Genomic DNA, 24,728 nt, shown 5'->3' with positions numbered 1-24,728 from the left:
CTGTCTGTTCAGGAGGAGACACAAAAGGGTAACTTGCGTAATTCACAGAACTTTACCTGGGGAGGCAGTGAAGTTAGGAGGCGGTGCTGATGTTATTGCTCCAAAATTAAAGCCAGTCCTAGAGAGAAAAAAGGAAAAAAACAGTTGAAACAAGTTAATATACCTTTTTCTCCATCTAAATATTTTTGCTAACTTAATCATCAAATATTTATTAAGCACTCACAATCTATTATGTAAAAGGCTCTGGGTTAGGTCCTGTGATGGGTACAAAGAAATGTAAGACATGGTCTTAATCTCCAAGAAGCTCACAATTTAGTAGGAAAAAAACAGTGAGGACTGGACGAGTTCAAAGGTAGGTGAGATACACTGAGAGCTCGAATTTGAAAGCTAGGTAGGATTGGAATAGGTGGGTGGGTAACAAGGCATTCCTGGCAAAGGAAAATGACACAAGTGAAGGTGCAGAAGCATGAAAACCTCAGATGCACCTGCAGGAAGCAAGGCCATCACTCTGGGCTGAGTGAAGGGTTCACAGAGGCCAGCAATAGAAAAGGATCATGATGAAAAAGTAAGTACGGGCGATAGGGTAAAGGACCTTTAATCATCCACCCCAGGAAAAAAGAACCAAAATACAATTTAAAAGCATGTACTATTAAGATCCTGACACACAAGTGAAGGTTACTCTGCTACCTGGGAAGTTTATGTATAAAAGGAGATAGTCTTATTTATTTGGCAGAACCCTGAATTACAGGTTGGAAAGTTTGGTTCAGAGACAGATCTGATTCTTTTTAACCTACCCTTTCCTTCTTCTGCCATACATTTCCTTTTCACTATTAGCAAAGGTGCCAGAGCCAAAAAGCAAATTCACTATAAAAGAATGCTGTAAAAAGTGGTGGAGGAAGTTAAAATAGTGAATTCAATAGGTGGCTATGTGCTGTGGTGAGGATTTGGATTTTTCTGTATACTTCATAACACTACACTATCTTCACTATGAATGTTATGTCATGTTGTTAGGATAAATCCATAGAAATAGTTGCTTTGTCCAGCCAATAGGCATTCAGAGTTTTTATAAATGTCTTCACTAAGGTAGTTTTTCGTATGGCCATCATTAAACTGATGGCTGTACTATTGATATTTGGTTTTTTTGGATGGTTTTACTAAGGTATACAACTTAGAAAGAAAACTACCTTTTATCATTACCTTCTGGGAAGGGGAGGGGAGGAAGGAATAATGATTATTTATCCCCTGATTGGAAAACTTAACCAGCATTTGTAAAGCATTTGAATATTTTTGAAAACTGTTTTAACTTTATAATTACTCCAAATTATCTTTACAAAGTGTAAAAGACAAACTGAGGGTCTGTCACATACTACATTTAATGTGTAATCTTCCCTATGGCCCTAATCTAAAAATCTCTCTCTCATACTTCACTTTAACAGGTTAGCTTTAATGTCTACTCAAGACACATATTAAAAAAAAGGAAAAGAGAGTTCGGTTAATATGATTTCAACCACAAAATTAAAAGTTCCCCTCCCCAAAGCAAATCTGAAACAAGAAACACTACTAAACAAAAAAGTCATAAGAGGTTTCTTAGATACAATCAAAGACACAAGACGATAATTTCTGGAGGGTTTTTCTATCACTGGCATCCATCATAATCCCATCTCTGTAGGTAACTGAACATGAGGAGATTTCATAGGTTTCAACATGAATACTTGCAACAATTTGTTTTGGCATTTACAGAAACCAATCTTCAGAAAAAATAAACACTCTTGTTTCAATGGCTGGAAAAGCTCATCTTGAGTGGGACAGGAAGTCAAGGAAACCAATTCTTATTAACTAATGTGAATTTTTATAATCAAACAATCTAAAAATTTAACTGAAATAGATTCCTCCACTTGCATATAAAAACTAATGCTTCAAAATACCCCCATGCCTTTTTGTCATCTTCCCTAGGAAGCTTTAAGATGCTGGACTTGTAATCAAGAAAAGCCAATTTAGTCACCTAGCCCACCATGTAACAGTTGCTGCAATGAAGAGTAAACAGAATGACAATGCAAATCAACTTAAAAATTTAGCACAGGCTCTCCTAAAATAATTTGGAGCCATCCTTGATGAAAGCATATGACACCGCATGCAGAAATTTAAGTTAAAATAGAGAAAATATCCATGCTAATACATTAAAAACACTCATTGCCATCGGCTAGAGAGACTGACACTTCTCAAACTTGTAAAAATGACTCCAAGTTATAAAATCTGGGTAGGCCATCTATAAAATTGATGAAAACATATAACCTTGCCATAAAATTTAATTTCAATACTGACCCTGATGAAGAGAATGAAAATGTCTTGTTGAATTGTCCAGATGCTGATGAAGTCGAAGTCAGAGTTGTTTCCATCTTGGCTGTCCCTGGCCCTAAAGAAACAAACAAGCCCATTCCATGAAGTCAATTTAGGTAACAACTAGTATGTTATTCTTCTCCCCTTACCCCCCATTCCACATTACTACTTATATCTACCACTGTAGCTGCACTGTGATTTCACATACCAAATATCTGTCAATCTATATCTATTTATCAATTCAGATATTGCACCACCCCATTCACTGTCAGTGGACCCAGAAACTGCAGAGTCTCAGTGACTTCTGTTCAGCTCTAAACTTGTTCTTGCTCATTTAACAATACCAAGAGTGAGTAATTTGTTCATAAATGAGAACTCAGAATAGATGATAGGGATACTCTTCTCATTAGTTTGCACATTGACTTTAAAAAGCACCTTTTTAGAGAAGTTTTTGTAAAAGGTGGCTTTTCATGAATGGAAAGAGAAAGAAGAAAAACAAACTTTCAGAAATATTTAAATCTTCCTCACCTCCCCCAGGAGAATGAGGCTTGTTCTTTCTATAATAAAAAAGTATATGAACGTTGCCATTGTGCTCTCCAAGAAAGGAGAATAAAGAGAGTATTTTATGACCATGATTGAATGATGGATTTCTACCTAGAAATGCACCTAAGAATCAGATTAACAGGTGTCTAACAGAAGAATGAAGAGAAGTCTCCACAGATTTATCTAGTTTGTTTGGCAAATGTCTCAATTCTGAAGAATGACCAAAAAAACCCAAACTATTCAATAAACCCATCAAAAAGAGTTGAGGCATAAAGACTTGCAGCTTTATTTAATAACACACCAATGGGAAAAAGAAGTCTACTTGCACTGGTCCACTTTCAAAATTTGTTCTAAGAAGCCTTGTTGGCCTGACTGAGCCTGGCACACAGAAGATGTGGGCTTTTTTGGTATTTTTTTTTTTTGGTCGTTTTAGAGGTTTTCAGTGCTGTTTCACTGTTTGGGACTCATTCTGAGTTTTCTTGGAAAAAACACTAGAGTAATTTGCCATCTCCTCCAACTCATTTTATAAAACAGGAAAACTGAAGCCAATGGGGTTGGGTGATTTACTGAGGGTCACACAGCTTGTGTCAGAGGTGGGATTTGAACTTAGGTTTTCCTCACTCCAGACCAGGTATTCTGTTTACTGCTTAATTGATATTTATTGACTGATTGTTCTGTTTAGCCTTATGGGCTTAGGGGGGCATAGAATTTGTTGATCTCTGAGGTTCCTTCTTAATCTAAGAACCTAGGAATCTTGGTTATGTGACTTCTTTCTGTGCCAGTTTACCTCTGTGAGTTTCAAATGATTCAGGAGTCTTGCTAAAATATTTCCTTATAAAGTTTCAGGTTGAATCAAGTAGTATTCAACACTACCTTCTTGTGAAATGAGATGATTCCTGATTCCCTTTTCTTTGTGGGACTGGTATTTCATATTATGATACTTAGACCCTATACCTCAGGTTTGGAGAAATATTATTAGAACAAGAATATACTCCTATCCTACTAATAAGTCTGTTGAAGAAAGGCTTTCCAAGTAGGCTTTCTTTTAAATATTTGGAAAATACTTGAGATTTCATTAAATTGGACTTCCAGGCAAGATGGCAGCCCCAATAGAGGCAAAGAGTTCAGCTTCTACATACTTTAGCAAAAAAACTGAAATTCACATCAGGCCAAACAGTGATTAAAAAATCCAATGAGAACTACAGTAAGTGACTTCTACTCTATGACTGCACAAAGTCACTCAGAAACCTACAAGCAACAGGAAAAGACACTATTAACAAAGCCAACACCAGCATGGGCAAAGAGGCTGCCAGTCTCCCAACCCAACTAGAGATGGGCCAGGTATAATTATAATAGACAATCAGACATGTGTAGTTTGTAGGGCTCTACATCCAGAGGCAGAAAGCATTGAGAACTGGGAAGTCCCTAAGAAAGCTCTAGGGTGACTAGAAATCCATAGCAGTGAACCTGGAAATCACCAACAATGGCAACTATCAGAGTTATGACAGGAACAACCCCAGGTACTAAACAGCTTAATGATTCTTCATATTCTCTTTTAAAACTCAAAAGAGAGCCCTTGAACATTCAGGGGATCTACCACCCCAGGAGACAGGATTCAGTACAGAAATTCAGGAGACCTAGGGATAGACCAAGGAAGGTGAAATACTCCAGAGAGTAGCAGGTGGTGAAACCTAAAGCCAGAAACATAAGTAAACCAAAGATGACACCAATTAATATTACAAAAATTACTGTAGATTTAGAGGTCTCAAATTTCATACTAGAAGGAGAAAGTATCTTTATAACAACTTCAAGAAAATAGATTTTCCACAAAGACTACACGAATACCTAAAAAAAAGTGAAGCAAAAGAGAGAAAATGCAAATGGATTCCCCTAAAAGCCACAACAGATCAAACAGAAATCATTACAACAAGAAAGCAAAAATATTTAAAAAAAAATCAGAATACAAAAAGATTGAAAAAATTAAGAATAAAAATAAAATGAAAAACAAACTAGAAATGAAATGAAAAGAGTGGGGTGGCACAATTGAGGTGTTTGGTGGAGAGGGCAAGTGGGGGCGGTGGACTGGTTCTATTCTGAGGGGTTTAAGAGGGGAAAAAGAAGAGAGAATAAAAGCAATATACTTGAGCAAAATGAAGGAAATTCCTCTTAACTGGATGTGTGAGAAAAAAAATTATACAAACACTGAAGAAGGGGTGGAGGCAGTAGGCATCACATGAATCTCAAATGGACAAAAAAGGGCGTGTGAGCATGTGTGCACATACGCACACGTGCACACATACACACACACACACAGAGTATGGGATAGAAATACATCAAACTCAGAATGGGGGGTAGAGTTAAGACAGAAGATAGCTCCTCCTTCTTGGGGCAGGGATAATTACAAGTAAATCAATCTTCTTCATCCTCAAGTGGTAATTCAATGGAAAAAAGAAAAGAACTGTGATCAGGGGCAGCTAGGTGGCACAGTAGATAGAGCACTGGCCCTGGAGTCAGGAATACCTGAGTTCAAATCTGGCCTCAGGCACCTGCCACTTACTAGCTGTGTGACCCTGGGCAAGTCACTTAACACTGATTGCCTCAAGAGGAAAAAAAACCAATGAGGCTCTAAAGGGAAGCTCAAGGAGAGGCACAGAAATGTAATAAGATAATATTTCACTATAAAAAATGATGAAACAGATGACTTCGAGGAATCCTGGGTAATATAAAATGATGCTGAGTCCAGATAAATTTATACAAATATAAAAACCTTATTAGGAAAAATAACTTTGAAAGAATTAAGAACTCTGATCAATGGAATAATAAACCCTGTCTCCAGAGGACTTATGATGAAAAAGGCTGTGTATCTCTTGACTGATGGGTGATGCACTCAAGATTCAGAAAGAGACATATAATTTTGGACATAACCCCTGGGTAGATTCCTTTTGCAGGACCATATTTATTTGTTACAAGTGATTTTTTTTCTTCTCTCAGTTTATCTGGGGGACTGGGGTGGAGTAGGGAAGGTAGTAAAAAGAGGTTAATAATACTGATGCCACTCCCTCCTCCAAAAAAAGACAGCCATTAAAACATTTTGAAGAATGAACAGAAGAGGAAAGAAGGAAGCATAGAAAAGCAAGATAGTTTTAAAAGCAATATGGGGAATTTATTGTTATTCTTTTTAATGAGACAAGCAATATAAACTCACAAGTTTCATATACAATCCTCTTTTTGTGTTCTGTTGTATATATGGAAATATTCATTTTTCATTTTTTTGTGTTTAAGTTCAAAATAAAATAAAAATTAACAAAAACAGGTGCCTTATCAAATTGAAGACAAAATTTCTGAAAGTATACTGTTGCTAAAGGTGACTTTTGGGGGAATGAAGAAGAATAGATTTTTTTCACTGATGTGGTCTTTCATTTTCCAGTCTCCTTGACCTCCCAAAATAATTACAAATTAACTCATATTAGCGATGTCAGTTGTATGAGGTGGCCTTTCTTTTGTGTTTATTTTCACTGAAAACAGAAAAGCAAACTGACCCGAGACTTTGTCACTGGTTGACAGCTGGCCAGATGTGACTATTGCTGGTATTTGTGTAGGGCCAGGTGGAGACTGCGTCTTGATGGAATTTATGAGAGACCCCTATAAAGAGAACACAAAAATGCACAAGTAAATCTGTCAGATTAAATGCTTTATCACTGCAACTGCATAAAGATATACAATGATAAACATTACAATAAAAGGTCTGCAAACAAACACTTTAGAAGTTAATTTGTTTTGAATATATATATATAAGGGAATGAAAACAGGTTGGGTTATTTACATTGTTAATACTACCATGTATTCCCATGTGTGGGGGAAACAACATGGAGCAGTAGAAAGAGCATTAGACCCGGAGTCAGGGACATATGTTCGAATCCTGGCTCTGCCACACACTACTACGTGATCTTACAAATCCCCTAACATTCTGGGGCTTCTTGTTTTATCATCTATAAAATGAGGGGGCTGATGAGGATGACATCTATGATTCTGTCTACCTCTAAAGTTAGGATGCTTTTTGTAGCATCAAAAACTCCACAGACCACCACAACAGCAGATTAATAGCCAATGATACATAATTATTTGTTTAGTAATACTTTTAAATGAAATTCTATTTTACTAATCACAATGCATCAAAAATATCTAAAAAACAGCAATATACTGGATGCAACACAATTATATTGAGTCATTTAATATGAATTTGTGGATTCCTCCCCTTCAGCAATAACTCTGTGGTACTCCTAGAGGTTGGGACCAATACACCTGACATACCAGTGGAGCTGCAAGTGACAAAATAAGTTTCTGATGCTTTGCCTTTGTGACTTAGTGAACTATGTATTCTATGTGACTAACCAAGACCTGTACCTCACTTCAAATACTTCAATCATATGAATAATTCAAAGAATTGAATGCTTCCATTAAAATCTGTTATATTACCACTGGGGACATTCCCTCCTCTGACACAGAGTGAAACCCTTTATACCTTACTAGATAGACTTCATCAGTAGCTGTAATCAAAAAATTTTCAGAGCTTTGTAGCTTTTTTCTATATTCAGCTTGCTAGGCTGATTCTCAGACAACAAAGACTAAGACAGCAGTCACAGTCATTGCCTTTGCAGGTGCTAAGTCTGGCTAGAGCTCACAGTATGCTGGCTCAGTCTTCCAGACTCAAGGGTTACCATTACAGTATAAGGAGGCATTAGAAAAGGACTTTAGTAGAGGTTGCTCCTCACTGTGAGCCTTCAATGTTTACTATGAATGAGCTCTAAAAGACTGAACAACTACTAAAATTATCCTTATTTTAAATATATAATGAACACTATGGATAAGGGAGGTAGAGCCATGTGCTTGAGACCACAGCAGTGACTTATAAAAAAGAGAGAAAGTGAGTTCTACAATCAATCTCAAACTCAAATATGTAGTCATCTTCAGAGGCTGTGATACCAGTTTTTTGTGAAAAGTTGTAACAATCTCTTTGCTTTCACTGACTAGTTTCTGTATATGTCTCCTTTAACTTCATGCTATACTTCTAAGCCCATTCATTTTGTTTTTTCATCTTCCTGAGAAATGATGTGTTGGTCACATGGCACAGAGGAGTTCTTTTCAAGGGAGGGGCAATGCAAAAGCCTATAGCTAGATAGAGTGAATGTGTAGCCAGTTCTATCCAACTGGTGTTAGATGATGGATAATAAACAGGGCTAAAAGGCATGTAGGGTAAATAATAAAAAGAACAACTTACAACAAAATAAAAGAGAACTTGAGACCCTTATCTATAAAATGAGGTGGCTTAGTAGATGGCCCTTGAAGTCTCTTCCAGTTCTAAGTCTATAATCCAATTCTACAACAACAGAACAGGAAGGCACTGAAGCATGTACCCAGCACAATCTGAAGTAAAATGCAAATCTTTGGAGACTAAAAAGTCTAGCCCTAACCAACGATAAGCCAAAACAAAAGATATCAGTCATTGACCAAGTTAGGGCATCCATGCAGAAAGGATTACAAGTCCATGGTTCAATTAAGCATATGTATAGCACTTAAATATTGTCACCATCAGTTGCTAAGGCAAAAATGACAAATGGCTTTGCTAAAAGAATAAAAATCAATAAGGTACCTGCTTAGGTTGATTGGCAGCCACTGTAGCAAACAAGTGGAGGGATGTTTTGGCTGCTGATGGTGGTGCGGGTGACCTATTTTTTAAAAGAAACGGTATAACCACATAAGAAGACATGATTTAATGAAAAAAAGCATGTTTACTTTTTTCTAAACAATATGTTATTTTAAATATTCTTTTCTTTAAAAAAAATTTCCCATGCCCATTGAAGTGGGCAATATATCAATTACATATGTGAAATCATGCAAAACAAATTTCCATATTAGCCATATTTTTTTTTAAAGTAAGAAAAATAAAGCCAGAAAATTATACTTCATTTGTACTAAGAGTTCATCAGTTCTCTCGCAGGAGGTGGACAGCATTTTTTCATCATCAGTCCTTTGGAACTATGTTGGGTCATTGTATTGATCAGAGTAGCCATGTCTTTCAAAGTTGATCATTGTTACAACGTTGTTCTTGGGGTGCACAACGATCTCCTGGTTATTCTCACTTCACTTTGCATCAGTTCATATAGTCACTGGCATGTTTTTCTGAAACCACCCCCCTCATTATTTCTTATAGCACAACAGTATTCCATCACAATTGTATGCTATAACTTGTTCAGCCATTCCTCAGTTGATGGGTAGCCCCTCAATTTCCAATTCTTTGCCACCAGAGAAAGAGCCGCTATAAACGTTTTTGTACATAGAGATCCTTTTCCATTGACCTCTTTGAGATACTGACCTAGTATGGATATTGCTGGGTCAAAGAGTAACACATAATTTTATAGCCCTTTAAGCACAGTTCCAAACTGTTCTCCAGAATGGTTGGACTAGTTCACTATTTCAGCAGCAGTTCATTAGTATATCTATTTTCCTCTTATCCCCTCCAGCATTTGTCATTTCTGATAAATGTGAAGTGGTTCCTCAGAGTTATTTTATTTTACCTTTCTCTAATCAATACTGATTAGGAGCATTTTTTTCAAATGACTATACATAGCTTTGATTTCTTCTGAAAACTGCCTGTTCATATCCTTTAACTGGGGAATGGCTCTAATTTTTAGAAATTTGACTCAGTTCTATACTCAGTATATATTTGAGAAATGAGGCCTTTACCAGAGAAACTTATTGTAAAAAGTTATGATATTATTTCACTGTCTATGATACCTTTCAACATGATGTAGTTTCCCTGCTTATCTCTTTAAATTAGGTCTATTTTTGCTTTTGCTTTGAGATCATGATTGCTATCCTGCATTTTGTACTTCAGTTGAAACATATGAGATTCTGCTCCAGCCGTTTATTTTAACTCTGTGTGTGTCTTTCTGTTTCAAGTATGTCAAGTATGTTCAACATATTGTTGGATTTCTGGTTTCTAATCCATTCTGCTGCCTTCATTTTATGGGTGCGCACATCCCATTCACATTCAGTTATGATTACTCTGTATTTTCCTCCATCCCATTTTCTTATTTCTTACTCTCTTTTTTATTCTACCCGTCCTGATAAATCTGTTTTGTTTTTAAACACTGTCTCCCTAACTCTGCCCTCCCTTTTATGACCCTCTCTTATCTCATTCTCCTCCTATTTCCCTATTAGGTAAATTACATTTCTACACACAATTGAATGTGTCTGTGTATGTATGTATATTCCCTCTTTAAATGAACTCCAATGAAAGTGAAGTTTAACCATTTCTGTGCCACCCTTCCTTCCATCATTTCCCTCTCTACTGTAAAAGCTCTCCTTTGCGCACCATTTTCATATGAGAAAATTTTCCCCATTCTACTTCTCCTTTCTCCCATTTCCTGGTTCATCTCTCTCACCCTTCATTTTTTTTTGGAGATTATTCCAACGTAAGTGACTCACACCCATGCCCTCCATCTATGTAAACTCCTTTTGACTGCCCTAAAAATAATAAAATTCTCAGGAGTTACATGTATCATTTTCCCATAAAGGAATGTAAATGTTTTAACTTTACTGCCTCCCTTATTACTCTTTCATGCTTACCTTTTTATACCTCTCTTGAGTCTTATATTTAAATGTCAAATTTTCTATTTTGTTCTGGCCTTTTCATCAGGAATGCTTGAAAGGCCTCTATTTCATTAAATACGTATTTTCCCTCCTAAAGGATTACATTTAGTTTTGCTGGATAGGTTATTCTTGGTTGTAATCCTACCTCATTTGCCTTCTGAAATATTAATTCCAAACCTTCTGGCCCTTTAATGTGGAAGCTGCTACATCTTGTGTGATCCTGACTGCGTGATTTCATAAGACAATCTGAATTGGTTTTTTGGGGCTGCTTGAAGTATTTTCTCTTTGATATGAGACATCCAGAATCTGGCTATAACATTTTCATTTTGGATCTCTTTCAGGAGGTGATTAGTAGATTCTTTCAATTTCTAGTTTACTTTTTCAGTTGCAGATATCAGGGCAGTTTTCCTTAATCATTTCTTAAAAATATAATGTTTAGGCCCCTTTTTTTTTTAATCATGGTTTTCAGGTAGTCTAATAATCCTCAAATTATTTCTCCTTAATCTATTTCCCAGGTCAGTTATTTTTCCAGTGAGATATTTCACATTTCACATTTTCTTCTATTTGTCTATCCTTTTGGCTTTGCCTTATTGTTTCCTAATGTCTTGTGGAGTCATTAGCTTTCATTTGCCCAATTCTAATTTTGAGATTTTGTGTATCTTTTCCCATTTGGTGTATTCCGTTTTTTAAGTAGTTCTTTTCTTCAGTGAATTTTTGTGTTTCTTTTACCATTGGCCAATTCTTTTTTTTAAGGTGTTATTTTCTTTAATATTTTTTGTGTCTCTTTATCAAGCTGTTAATTCTCTTTTCATAATTTTCTTGAATCACTCTCATTTCTTTTCCAATTTTTTCCTGTATCACTCATCTCTTTCTTGAACTCTTCCAGGAATTCTTTTTAGGTTTAGATCCAATTAGCAGAGTTTTTTTGAGGCTTTTTGGTAGCTATTTTCATACTGCTGCCTTCTGAGCAGCAGTCTTCCTTGTCACCATAGTACTTTTTTACAATCAAATTCTTTTTTGCTGTAATTATTTGCTCATTTTTCTAGCCCATTTTTAAATTTTAAACTTTTTGTTAAAGTTGGACTCACTTTGCTCCACCTTGGGATGGGAAGGAACTAATCCAAGCTTAAGTTTTTTTTGTGCTGTTGTTTTTCAGCACTAATTCCAGGGGTTTGCAAGTTTTTGATATTTCTAAGGTGGTTTGATTCTAGGAGAAGTATGGTGACTGATTTCCTGATCTATGCTTTGGTCTTTACCCAAGAAGGGTCCCTGGACTCCTGTAGCTACAAGTGCGAGTGCTCCTTTTTGCTTTGGAACTGTGACCAAGTTCCCTGCTCCCTTGTGATCAACCCCCAACACTTTTCCCTTCCCTGGAACTGCAACCCAGAACTGCACAAGGGAAACATGGTTGCTAATCAGCACCAGCAGTACCCAGTGCCTGCAATCTTTCTGACCAGTTGTCTGACTCCCTTACAATCTCTAGCTTCTGAAGCTGCTGCTGTGGCCACAGTTGTGTGTGGGCTCTGGACAGAGCTCCACTCTGGTGTCACAGACTTTTCCTGTTGACCTCTTGAGTTTTTTAGGCCAGAAAAATGTCTCAACCTGACCTTTTGCTGGTTCTGCTGCTCCAAAATTTTATTTGAGGCATTATTTTAAAGTTGCTTAATGCGGAATGTTGGGAGTGTTCACCTGAGTGGCTTTCCTTAATCTGCCATCTTGGCTCCCAATCATGTTTGCTCTTAAGCCACCTATACCTACCCAAGAAATGAGACAGTAGGAGACAGGAGTTTGGGATTACAAGACAACTCTTCCGATATAACTTCTACATGTAAAATCTCTTAATGAAAATTGTGATTTTAGCAGGGAACCAAATGCAATGATCTCAGGTTATTTTCCCCTTTTCTAATTCTCAGAACCATTTTATTACAATTCTGTACATGACATGCTACTTGTCTGATGAGACTTTTTTAATCCAGACTCTAGACTGTGCCACATATTCCTTAATGCATTCCAACCCTGAGAATTAGGGCAATAGCTCCTATATAGAGAAGAGTCATCTGCTGCCCTTCAAATAGCAGGAGGAGCTATTTCTAAAGGCTTAGGCAGGTGAATAAAGAAATCCTGAGTTCCCCAAAGTCAGTAGGAATAAGACCTGAATCCTACTGATTGGTTAATATAATGATAGATATTTCCAAATACATCAAGTCTTCTGATTTTGACAACTATCATTATAAAATAGAAGGTATACACAACACTTGCAGGAAGAGACCTCATCACATCTGGTTAACAATGCACATCAAAATTTCACCCAGATGATCTACACAATTAATATATAGGGTTGCCAATTCAACAGTCACTTGGAGTTAATTTACCAGCAACAGAATCAATTTACCTGCTAATTCAAAATCACAGGCAAAATTTCCAAGGCTGGTTTCCAGGGACAGTAATTTCAATCAACTTACCTGCCCAAAGCACTGAACCAGACACTGCAATGATTGATGCGTATAACTGCAAAGGCTAGGAGATTTAGCTTCATTTTTCATAGCTCTTCCTAACTTTAGGGCAAGGAAGATTACTATATTTCCCCTCAAAAATAAATTAAAGGAGGTAAAGGACATTTTGATAAGACAAATCACTAATAATTTTTATAGGCAAACTTGGGTTTCATTTTGTTGTTTTTGCAGAAATCTTATTAGTCATCCTTTCCTATGTGATCACAGAAAACAAACCTTTTACTTTCCAGTGATGCTGGACCTGCTACAGTCCTCTGGAGGGACAAAGCTTATGGCCCCTGGAGGATCACTCTGCCTTCAAGATGCAAAGTTCCCTCCCCTACACTGAATGACATCAACATACAAAAGGGAGAGAAAAGGAATGTGCGAAAATGAGTCCTGGGGCACAAGAAGTACCTGTTCAGACAGGGAAAATTACTTATAGAAGTGGTTTGGCCTCACAGGAATCACAAGACAAATGAAGACTTTTCTCCCCTTACTTCTTTCTAATCGACAAACAATAGAAGACAGAGCTAGAGTAACAAAAGAAGCAGCTCAAATACTCAATTTCTAGAAATTCACAGTCATCCCAAACAGTTCTAACTTAATGAATAAAGGAAACTGCGTACAAATAGGACAAAGCATAATCATTGTTCTATTTACTTACTCTGATGCCACATTCCATCTCTGGAGTACTCAATCTCAAAGTATCTAAGATTAGGACACAATAAACTGTAACCTATTAAAACCCCAAGTGTGACAACTCAGCAGGGAAACACACTAGCTATCTGGATGCAAACTGAATGACAAAATCTGATCTGAGAAAACAAATTTCTTTCATAGCAGAGATCATAGTATTTCTAATAAAGATGCTCCAAAGCCTGTAAGCTCATGAATCAAGAAACAAAAATCAATAGCTAAAATTATTCAGAGGTTTCAGTTTTATCATGCAAGAGGGCTAGAATAAATGAGGTTTCATAACCTAGGGTCTGTGTTTTAGAAAAAAATTTTTGATAACTATACCGTTATAACTGATTTTCTTTATAAATCTTATGTATTTTATTTTATTAATTTAAGAGAAGGGGTTCATAGATTTCATCAGACTGCCATAGCAGTCCATGACACAAAAAAGATTAAGAACCCCTATACTAGATAATGTTCAGAGCTCCAACCAAAATGTGGAAGATAGAAAGTAGGTATAATTTTGAGTTATTTGGGATATATTTAACCTGGGGAACCAACAGGGAACCCAGATATTTGAAGATGTAGGACTGTATAGAGGAGAAATTAAAATTAGATATACTGATTTGGAAACCATCTGCACAGATATGGTAAATAAATCTAAGGGGATGGATGACCATACCAAGGGAGAGTGCACAGAGAAAGAAGAGGGAACAGTACAGAACCCTGGAGAAGACCATACTTGGAAGGAGGCTGATGAACCTGGAAAAGTTCCACAGGAATCTCAAATTCATCATGTCCACAACAGAACTCATTATTTTCCCCCCCAAATTTTCCTATTAATGTTGAGAGCACCACCATCATTCATCAGTCATCCTACAAATCCAATCCATTATAATTTCTAAAACATCTTTTCTATAATACCCTCCCATACGCTCTAATGCATGTCCTTATTACCTCACTACTGGAGTCTTTTAACTGGCCTCCCCGTGTCAAGTCTCTCTCCCCATTCCAATCTATCTTCTACTTAGCTCCTAAAGTGATTTTACTAAAGGGTAGAGTTGACTAGTTCACCACTGCTCCCTGCCCGATCAATAAACTTCAGTGGCTTCCTACTACCTCCAACGCAAAATATAAAATCCTCTATTTGGCATGTAAAGCCTAACAACCTGTCCCCTTCCTACTTTCCCAGTTTTACTACATTTGACCTCACTTCAGGCACTCTATGAGCAAGTTGTACTAGTTTACCTGCTGGTTTTCACAGGACATGCCTTATTTCCCAACCTCATGCTTTTCTAGTGTTTGTCTCCTCTATCTAGAATTCTCTCCCCTCATCTCTGCCATCTAGAAAATTCAACTCGCATTCCAACTGGCTTCACCTACTACCTCCACAGTACCCCCTGCCCTGAAATTACCTTTCATTTACACTCTATGTATATTATAGAGAGAGTTAATTGCATGTGTCTCCCCCATTAGAATGTCAGCAAACACAATATTTTTGCCTTTCTATGTAGTCCTAGAGTTTGTCACAGTATCCAGCACAAAGTGTTTAATAGATGCTTGTTGACCGACTGAATACAGTTCCAGTCCAAGACCAAAGGTTCATATGGAGTGATAAGGTGAACATTTATTTTTCTTTTGTCCATAACTGCTCTTGTCTTTCTTCATACTCCCAACGATTAACATAATGACAGCACAGAGTAAGGGCTTAATAAATGTTGTTTGAATGAATGATGTTAAAAATTCAAAAGGCTGAGTTTAAGAAAAAAGTAGGTCCAGTTGTTTACATTTTACCCAGGCGATGTAATTTGTTAAAAACTGAAGGATATATTGATTCAATGCATTTTCTTTATGGTGCTACTTAATTAAAATAGTACCATGTTAAACAGAAGATCCTCAAATACTACAATTACACATGATATGGGCTATGAAAACTATCTTGACTCAAGTGCTTACACATAATGACCAAGGGTTCTAACAATTTTAAAATATAGCGTGAAGACAAGAGAACTCATGTGTAACTCAGGAGAAGAAAAGAGAATGGAGAAAACAAAAGATTCAATTCAGCCTTTATATATTGCTTCTTAGAAACACTGAGATCATATGTTCGAAATCTGCTGATTATGGAGCCCTCTGCATTAATAAAGTTGAGTATTCAGAAGACTATTTAAAAATATGAGTTCTCTGTTAAATTAACTGCTGTTTCTACAAGAATTTTTTCTTTCTGTACTCTACATGCCAAATGATTTTGAAACAATATAAATCAATCATGTTATCATGAGTAAATAAACCTACATTATGGGTTAACTGGAGAACAGAAACAAGATGCAAGTTTACAGTCTGTCCTAGAAACAAATTATAAAGTTGGGTTTTTTTTATTTTTAGGTGGTGAGTCAAAGATATGCTTTTATTTTAATGACTTGATTTCCACATAACAAAGCACCAGGCCTAATGGAATGTCTCAATACTTTGGCAAATGTCCCTTCTTCATTGAAGAGAGATGCAAGTATTCATTTAAGTGTGAACATCCCAGGAGAGTTACAAGTTGCTTTTGGTAGCCAGCTTGGCTACATTTCCTTAATCAAAGTACTGGATTCTAACCAACAATGTTTTTTCCCCTCAAAACAGGTTCTAATTAGCCACTTCAGATCCAATATCAAAGAAGAAATCCTAATAGTAGCAAGGGAAAACAAGGCAACTGTCACACAAACTCCCTGGACAAAGCATATGAAAGCTTTCAATCTAGAGGAACTTCATTGCTCTAGATAGCAAAAAAATTCACTTTGTTTTTTGGGGAAATTCAGAAATGAAGGAAGGACCTAGCTTGAATCCTGGCCCAGCAGAGTCTGATGTCCAATATCACTCCCAATCTCTTTTGTAGGTGTATTTACTCACAATATGTTGTATGCATAACCTTGGACAAAATCATTATACCTCTACAGACCTGCTTCCTTATTTGTAAAAGGAAAAAATGAAAAGAGATCATAGACTCAAAGAAATGGAAAAGACCTCAGTGATCCAGCCCACATCTGAAGAAGGTGGTCCTCCAGATTCTACCTCTAGTAAGGAGGAATACATTCCACTTCTGGTGAGTTCTAAATTTTAGTGTTTTTCCACCTATTGCTCTTATGTTGCTTCCAAGACTAACTGCCTACAATTTAATGAACTGAACACAGTAATATTTTTTCATAAAGGAATCACAAAGATTTTCTTCCCCAAATCGGCAGGCAAATTCACATTGCATAAAAATTTCCTTACTTAGAGGTCTATGCAACAGTCCACTTATGTAAAGCAAGAACTGTCTTTAGTTACATCTGTGCTTAAGGAAAATCACTCTGGCAGCAGTGTGTAGGTTGGATTGGAGCGTGGAGAGATTTGAGGGAAATCAATTAGGATACCACTACAACAATCTAGGAAAGAAGTAATGAGGGCCTGTACTAAGATGGGAACTGTTAAGTAAAGAAATGTGAGATGGATGTGAGATTTCATAAAGGCAGAAACAACAAGATTTGGCAAATTTCTGGATATGGGGGAGAAGAGGGCCAGGAATCCAGAACGATGCTGAGATTATGAATCTGGGACACTAGGAGGAAGGTAATTCAAACTTCATTATATCTGCCAAAGGCACCAAAGGTATCCCCAGGACCTAGCATAGTACATGCACACAGTGCTAATAACAGCTACTATTTATGGAGTACTCTAAGGTTAGTAAGGTGGTTCACATATGTGAATTCACTTGTCTTCACAACAACCCCTGAGACTTCTGTTTTCCAGGGGAGAAAACTGAGACATGGAAAGGTAAAGTGATTTACTCAGGATCACACAGCTAGTAAGAGTCTCAATCTGGATGTGAACTTAGGTCTTCCTGACTCCAAGTCCTGCATTCTATCTACTTCACCACCCAGTTGGCATTGCAGGTGCTTAACTTAATCAATTAATAAACATTTATTAATCACTTACTATCTGCCAGGAACTAAGTGCTAAATGCTGGGGGTATAAAAATTGGCAAGACAGTTCCTTGACCTCAAGGAGCTCATAATCTACTGGGGAGGGAACATGCAAATAATACAATCAAGCTATGTACAGGATAAATAGGAAATAATGAATAGAGGGAAAGCACTGGAATTAAAAGGGGTTGTAAAAGGCAAGAAAGGCTTCCTGTAGAAAGCAGGATTTTAGATGGAACATAAAAAGTCCTAATCCTACTGGTAGAGATGAGGGAGAGCATTCCAGGCATGGAGAAGAGCTAAAGAAAATACTTGGAATGAAGACATAAGAGTGTTTTGTTTGTGGAACAGCCAGGAGGGCCAGTGTCACTGGATCAAAGAGTATACAGTAGGGAGGAAAATATAAGAAATTAATGTAGCCCAAGTAAAATTTCATACATTAGGCTTGCTCAGAGTCAAAATGTAGTACCAGAGACCTTTTTCTAAGGACACAGGAATAGATACCAAAGTATAATGAAAAAATACCAAAGTACAATGTAAAGAATAGTGGTCATGGAGTCAGAGGACCTGCTTTCAAGGTTTTTCTCTGACACTTCAGATAAGTCATTTATGAGGATAGTATGCGAGGCAGTATATGGCATAGCAGAACACACAATGGACCCAGCAGTCAGAAAAACCTGTGTTCCAATATTTCCTCAGACACTCAGTAGGTCACTTAATCTCTCTAAACCTCGGCCTCCTCAGCAGTAAAATAGGGGGCTGCAAAAGAAGATGACCCCTGAGGCATCTTCCAGCTCTTAATATTATACTGTGACCTCTCTAAACTTGTTTTCTCATCTGTGGAATGGGAAATAATAATCCTTGTACAGCCCACCTCACAAGGTTATTGTGGTGACAGAGCTGCTTCCTAAAACCCAAGCATGTACGTATGAGTTGTGGCTATTATTATTCCCAAAGAATGCATTTTTTATTGATCTACAATTTTCAGGACAGAATGGTAGAAGATGAATTGTTCCTCCACCAAACTCTTTATGAATCAATCAACTCATCTGCTCACTTGAGGAAAAGTAATCTTGACAATGGGTAAATTGAAATTGCTCCAATATGTGCCTTTCAAGAGCATGGTCAACAGGTGTGAGCAATAGAAATTTCAGATAGGAGGGGTTTTTCCCTCCTTAACATAATACTCTGACTTGAAGTAAATTTTTCTGTCTTGACACTAAGAATCTGTAAAATTTCCAATCTTTCCCACGTATAATGCTTCCTCTTGGAAAGTGCAGATTAGCCTGAAATACTATCTTAGTCTAAATAACTGCATACCAAGGTCAAGAGCAGAACCAAAAAGCAGACAAGCTTGTCTTTTGATTGTTGGAATGACCTTGAGATAATCAAAAAACTGACAGAACAAGCTGTGCTCTTTAGAGCTAGAGAAGGGAAACAGAAGGTCATAGGACTCATGAGGCAGGCCTACTTAATAAACCAGAGATGGAATAGTGAACCCATCTTGAAATTTAGGATCTCTTGTTCAAGGCAGGTACAAACTTAAGTATACTTTACAACTCTGTATGTCCAAGGCTAGCACTTTGGGGAAATCCCGTGTGTAATCCATAAGTTTAAAAAACACTTCTTTTCTTATCACTAAGTACTACATTACATGTCTTTCTGAAAAGACAAGAGGCTTCAAAATTTCTTAGACTTAACAAAATAATGCCTATACAATCCTCTGAGTAAAGTAAAGCAAGAAAACTACTAATGTAATGTTCAGAATAACAGAAAAGAAGAAATCTAAGTTCTAGGAAGAGATGCATACTTTAGAAAATGATCACCAAACAGCTGTACTAACCCTCAAATACAGGATTAGTCACCACCAACGAAGAAAAAATTAATATTTACAAAAATATAAATTACTTAGATCAACAGATCAGGAAATAGAATGCCTAAATAACCCCATCTTAGAAAAAGAAATTGAACACACTATTAATGAACTCCCTAGGAAAAAATGCCCAGGGCCAGATAAGTTCACAAGTGCCAAACATTTAAAGAACAATTAATTCTAATACTTTAAAAACTATTTGGAAAAATAGGGAAAGAAGGAGTCCTACCAAACTCCTTTAACGATACAAATATGGTGCCAATATCTAAACCACGAAGAGCTAAAATAGAGAAAGAAAATTATAGACCAATTTCCCCAATGAATATCAATGTAAAATTTTTGAACAAAACACTAGCAAGGGTGACTCCATCAATATATCACAAGAATTATACATTATGACCATATGGGATTTATACCAGGAATGCAGCCTTGGTTCAATATTAGGAAAACTATCAATATAATTGACTATATCAATAACAAAATCAACAGAAATCATAGATTATCTCAAGAAATGATGAAAAAGCTTTTACAAAATACAGCATAGGATTAAAAGGGCATCTGGAATACTCAAAATTAACACAGTATTTTTCTTTTCTTTTTTAGAAAGTACCTTGTTCCCCCTTCTCAAAAAAGCAGAGTACATAGAAGAATACAAATGACTACAGGGAGGAATTGAGGGCAAATAGGGATTGTCATTAACATCAACTCTAACACTGATTTCACCAGATTTAACAGTCCACATTACTGAAGTCTATTTTCTGAAACCCATCAGCTAAGAATCCAAATTATGACTTGCAATTTACATAGCCTTTGGCATGGTTGTGTCAAAATGAGAGCATGACTAGGGGACAAAATTAAAGAACAAATCTAATCCAAGAAACCTTTTTCTTTTGCCTAAACACTCTTAAACAACCATTCTTGAAGAGTCTTCAGAAGATGCAGAACTCTTGAAAACACAGCATGAGTATATGTGCACACATGTACACACATACATATATGCGTACACAGACACAGACAGAATTAGCATGGGTATGCTACTATTCTCAAGAAAAGTCAAATGTTTCTGCAGGGAAGTGTTCCAACTGTATAAAGCAGCAATACTGTACTCTACTGGCAGCTAATTCTTATTACAGAATTATCTTTTAGTTTAATAATGTAAGACGTAGAAGAAATGGTGAGGTAGGGGAAGTAATTACATACCCTAATGCTGCGGTGGGAATTGGGGAACTGTTTGTCAATTCCTGCACATTGACAACTTGAGGGACATTCTTCAGAGTTGATTCTGTCAAGGAGGTGTTCACAGCTATTAAATAAACAAACACATATTAATTCCATTAATGAATCAAAACTTTTATCATATATAAATACATAAGCAGAATGTTGATTTCTTAATAGAATGTCTATGATATAAAAGAAACCAGTTCTAGGCAGCGGTTGGGACAAGAAAATAAAGATGTAGAGTCATTATTTAATGGCTCTGGCCACTGGCACAAGGCTGCTATTCTGCTTATATTTAGCTAATATTGAAATAAAACTTTTAAGAATCCTAGAATCAAAAGGCTGAAGAGGGTGAAGTGAACTCATCTGGGAACTGAGGAAGAACTGACTTCCATTTCCACTTCCAGGCAGATATAATTTTAAAGCATCTTAGAATCAAAGGGCTGAAGGGAACTTGAGATGTCATCTAGGCCATGACTCTGACTCTCACACCTTTTTAGATGTCTTAATTGGAATTTTAATATTTCTATTTTCCTTGGAAGTTCTAGGGCTCCTTAGCTAGGAGATAAAGTGGTACAGGGAAAAAAGGGCTAGACTTGTTCCATCAATTCATCAGCAATCATTTATTAAGGGCTTGTTTTGTGCCAGGTACTACGTGCTAGGTGTTGATACAAAAAAAAAATCATTCAAGAGAAGTCTCCACATACAAATGTAAATATATAATAAATGCAAATATATTATTCCTCCTTTCCCTTTCTCTTCCCCAACACAGAGGTGAATGAAGGCTTCTTAGTCTCCCTAGGAGTTCAATGAGGCTGGTGCCACTACTTGGGGGAGAGAGAATGGACTTTACCTGTACATTGACTTGAGACAAATTCAAATAAAGGAACGTATCCACCCAAGCCCGCAGATGATATAAGTACATACAGAATAAATGCAAGGCAGTTACATATAAGGTAGTTAGGGAGGGCTCTCTATTACATTGAAACCAACAAGACTGGAGGAAGCAGTATAGTGCTAAGAACCCTGGACTTGCCATCAGGAGACCTGGGTACAAATCCTACCTCTGAGAGTTCCAGATTGTGTGATCATAGACAAATCACCTAACTTCTCACAGCCTCAATTTCCTCCTCTCTAAAGTACAAATAATACCTGTAGTATACACTTCTCTCACAGGGTCAAGTAAAATAATTTATTTTTTCAAACCCTGAAGTGCTACATAAACATTAGCTATTATTGTTCCTCCTACTCAATAAACTAATGGTTCTTTTATTACCTCTAGGATCACATATAAACTCCTATGTTTGGCATTTAAAGTTATTCACAACCTGGCACCTTCCTTTCTTTCCAGGTTTCTAACAAATATTCTCCACATACTCCATGGTGTGGCCACAAGAGCCTCTTTGCTCTTTTCTCACACACAGGGCTGCACACCCCATCTCTGTGCCTCCCTGTTCCCCCTCACAGGCCCTGCCTCTCAGAATCCTTGACTGCCGTCAGCTCAAGTGCCCTGTCTGCTAGGAAGCCTTATTCAATATTTACTTTGTATATATCAGTTTATATAAACATGTTGTCTACACCATTAAAGGGAAGTGAACAAGCATTTACAGAGCATCTACCATGTGCCACAGAAAATGCTAAGTGCTTTACAAACACTGTGTTGTTTGATCTTAACAGCAACCCTGGAAAATAGGTGCTGTAACTATTCTCATTTTACAGCTGAGGAAACTGAGGTACAGATGGTAAGTGACTTGTTCAGCATCACACAACTAGTAAGTGTTTGAGGCTGGATTTGAAATCAAGTCTTCCTGACTTTAGGCACAGCACTGTGTCCACTGAGCCACCAGCTGCTTCTAAAAGTGTGAGCTTTTTGAGGGAAGAAATTGTGTTTGCCTTTCTCTGGTTCACACTCTGCTAATAAACTATCTTACTCAGAGAAAATATGCCTCAGTCTACCTTTGTTGAATTTCAATCGTGACACCTTTAAAAGGTAACAAGAAGAGTTTATGGTTGATCTTAGTGATAGTGGTGAGCCATTGGAGTTTAATGAGTAAGACAGTAACAATGTCAGATCGATGCCTAAGGGAAATCACTTTGACAATTGTGTGGAGGATGGCTTTGAGTGGAGAGATTGGAAGACATTCCAATAATCTAGGCTGAAGGTGACTTCAAATATGGTACATCTGTGGAAACAGGAAAGGGGATAGCATTAAGAAGTATTATAGGGGTAGAACTGGCAAGATGTGGCAACTGACTGGATTGGGAGAGTAAGGAAACAAGGAGAGTGGCAAAATTATGATCATGGTAGTGGCTCTGATAAAAATGGGGAAGTATGGAAGAAGAATGAGTTGTGGAGAAACAATAACGAGTTTTTCTTTGAACATGTCAAGTTTAAAATATTTCCAATATATTCAGACTGATGATGGGGAGAGATCACAGGTAGATATATAGATCTTGGAGTCATCTGCATAGAGTTAATGAAACTAGTTGCGGGGTACGGGAAGGAGGGACAGAAGGGAGAGGAGAGGGAGAGAAAGATCAAGAAAGAGGGAGGAGGGGAAGAGGGGGAGAGAAAGAAAGGAAGAGGGGAAAAGGAGAAAGGGGATAGAGAAAAGGAGAGAACAAACAGAGGAACCCAGGAGACAGAACTCTTAGGAACGTGTTAAGGAACAGTTAAGGAATGTGATAGGGAAGTTGACTCAGCAAAGGAGTCTAAGAAGGAATAGTCAGATAGGCAGGAAGAGAATCAGGAGAGAATAATGTCACAAAAACACAGAAAGGAAAGAATTGTAAGATGACTGTGGTCAACTATGTCAGATGGAGCAGAAAGGTCAAGAGTCACACTGCAAAGGGATGGGAAGTAGGCGAAAGGAGAGAAAGTAAAAACAACCAATGTAGAAAGATTTTCCTAAGAGTTTGGCTGAGAAGAAGAAATATAAAATGATACCCTGAGGGTATAGTAGGCTCTAACTGCAGTTTTTTAAGATGAAGGAGATTTGGTCATGTGTGAAAACGAAAGGGAAGGGACATAGAGATGGAAAGAGACTGCAGATTACAGAGGGCAACACGCCTGGGGGAGAAATGAAGTGAATCAAGAGCACACAGGGAGGGGTTGGCCATGGCAAGAAGGATCATCTCATGATCAGAAACAAGAGGAAAGAAGGAGAACATGAGGGATGATATCAAAGGGTTCTGAGATGAAAAAAAGCAGGGAAGAGGGAGCTCATGGTGAATGGTCTCAATTTTCTCATTAAAGTAAGAGCAGAGGTCAGGAGAACCAGGTCTGAATCTCAGCTCTGACAATAAATAGCTGTGTAACCTGGGGCTGACAAGTCCCATTCATCTAGGCCTCAGTTTGTTTATCTGTAAAATGAACATGCTGATGAGATGGGCCTCTAAAATCCCTCTGAGCTTTAAATCCAATGATTGTATTAGCTTATTAAGTTATTAGACCTTTCTTTTTGTGTCTACACTTTTCAAAGAATACATGCAGGGGCTAAGTGTTTTCACCAAAGTGATCAGGAAGATACGAACATGACTTCAAATAGCTAAAACTGAAATTCTGAGCTTACAACGAGATACCAATTACTCAAAATTTTAAATTGCATTACACAGAATTTTAAACAGAATTAGGTCATCAATGAAATACTAATAAAGAACCATTTAGGAATTTCTACCTAGAAAAGTTGCAGTTGTGACAAATACCCTTAAAGTAAATTCTTGGAACCAAAGCATATAAAAAATTACTATGGCAGTTAAGACCCTTATTGAAGACAGTATATTACCCATCTAACTGCATAAGGTCTCACACTAGGCACTGGGTAAAGAAAACTTCACATACCAAATCCCTACTTTCTAAGAACTCTCCTGCTAAAACAGAAATTCTGTGAGAGTGGAGTCTCCTCTCTGAAGAGAAAACAGGTACAGATAATTATTCCAAGTGCTTTGCTATAATTCTGATGGCTAATTATCAGACTGAGTATC

At 37.2% G+C, this 24,728-nt stretch overlaps 1 protein-coding gene across 4 annotated transcripts in view; it reads right to left on the bottom strand.

The window, feature by feature from the left end:
• Positions 1 to 24,728, bottom strand: part of NUP214 (nucleoporin 214) — a 101,109-nt gene that overhangs the window by 25,878 nt on the left and 50,503 nt on the right. For all 4 annotated transcript variants that reach the window (XM_072632745.1, XM_072632746.1, XM_072632743.1 and 1 more), the window contains exons 24-28: positions 20,727 to 20,829; positions 8,531 to 8,606; positions 6,420 to 6,522; positions 2,323 to 2,413; positions 57 to 118 (exon numbers count right to left, since the gene is read on the bottom strand). In XM_072632745.1, coding sequence (XP_072488846.1) covers positions 57 to 118; positions 2,323 to 2,413; positions 6,420 to 6,522; positions 8,531 to 8,606; positions 20,727 to 20,829 — 435 coding nt within the window. The remainder of the gene's footprint in view (positions 1 to 56; positions 119 to 2,322; positions 2,414 to 6,419; positions 6,523 to 8,530; positions 8,607 to 20,726; positions 20,830 to 24,728) is intronic.

Source organism: Notamacropus eugenii, chromosome 1, assembly GCF_028372415.1.
Source record: "Notamacropus eugenii isolate mMacEug1 chromosome 1, mMacEug1.pri_v2, whole genome shotgun sequence".
In the NCBI taxonomy this organism is placed as follows: domain Eukaryota; kingdom Metazoa; phylum Chordata; class Mammalia; order Diprotodontia; family Macropodidae; genus Notamacropus; species Notamacropus eugenii.
Note: the sequence above shows the minus strand (reverse complement) of the source record. Positions and strands in the feature narration are given on the sequence as shown.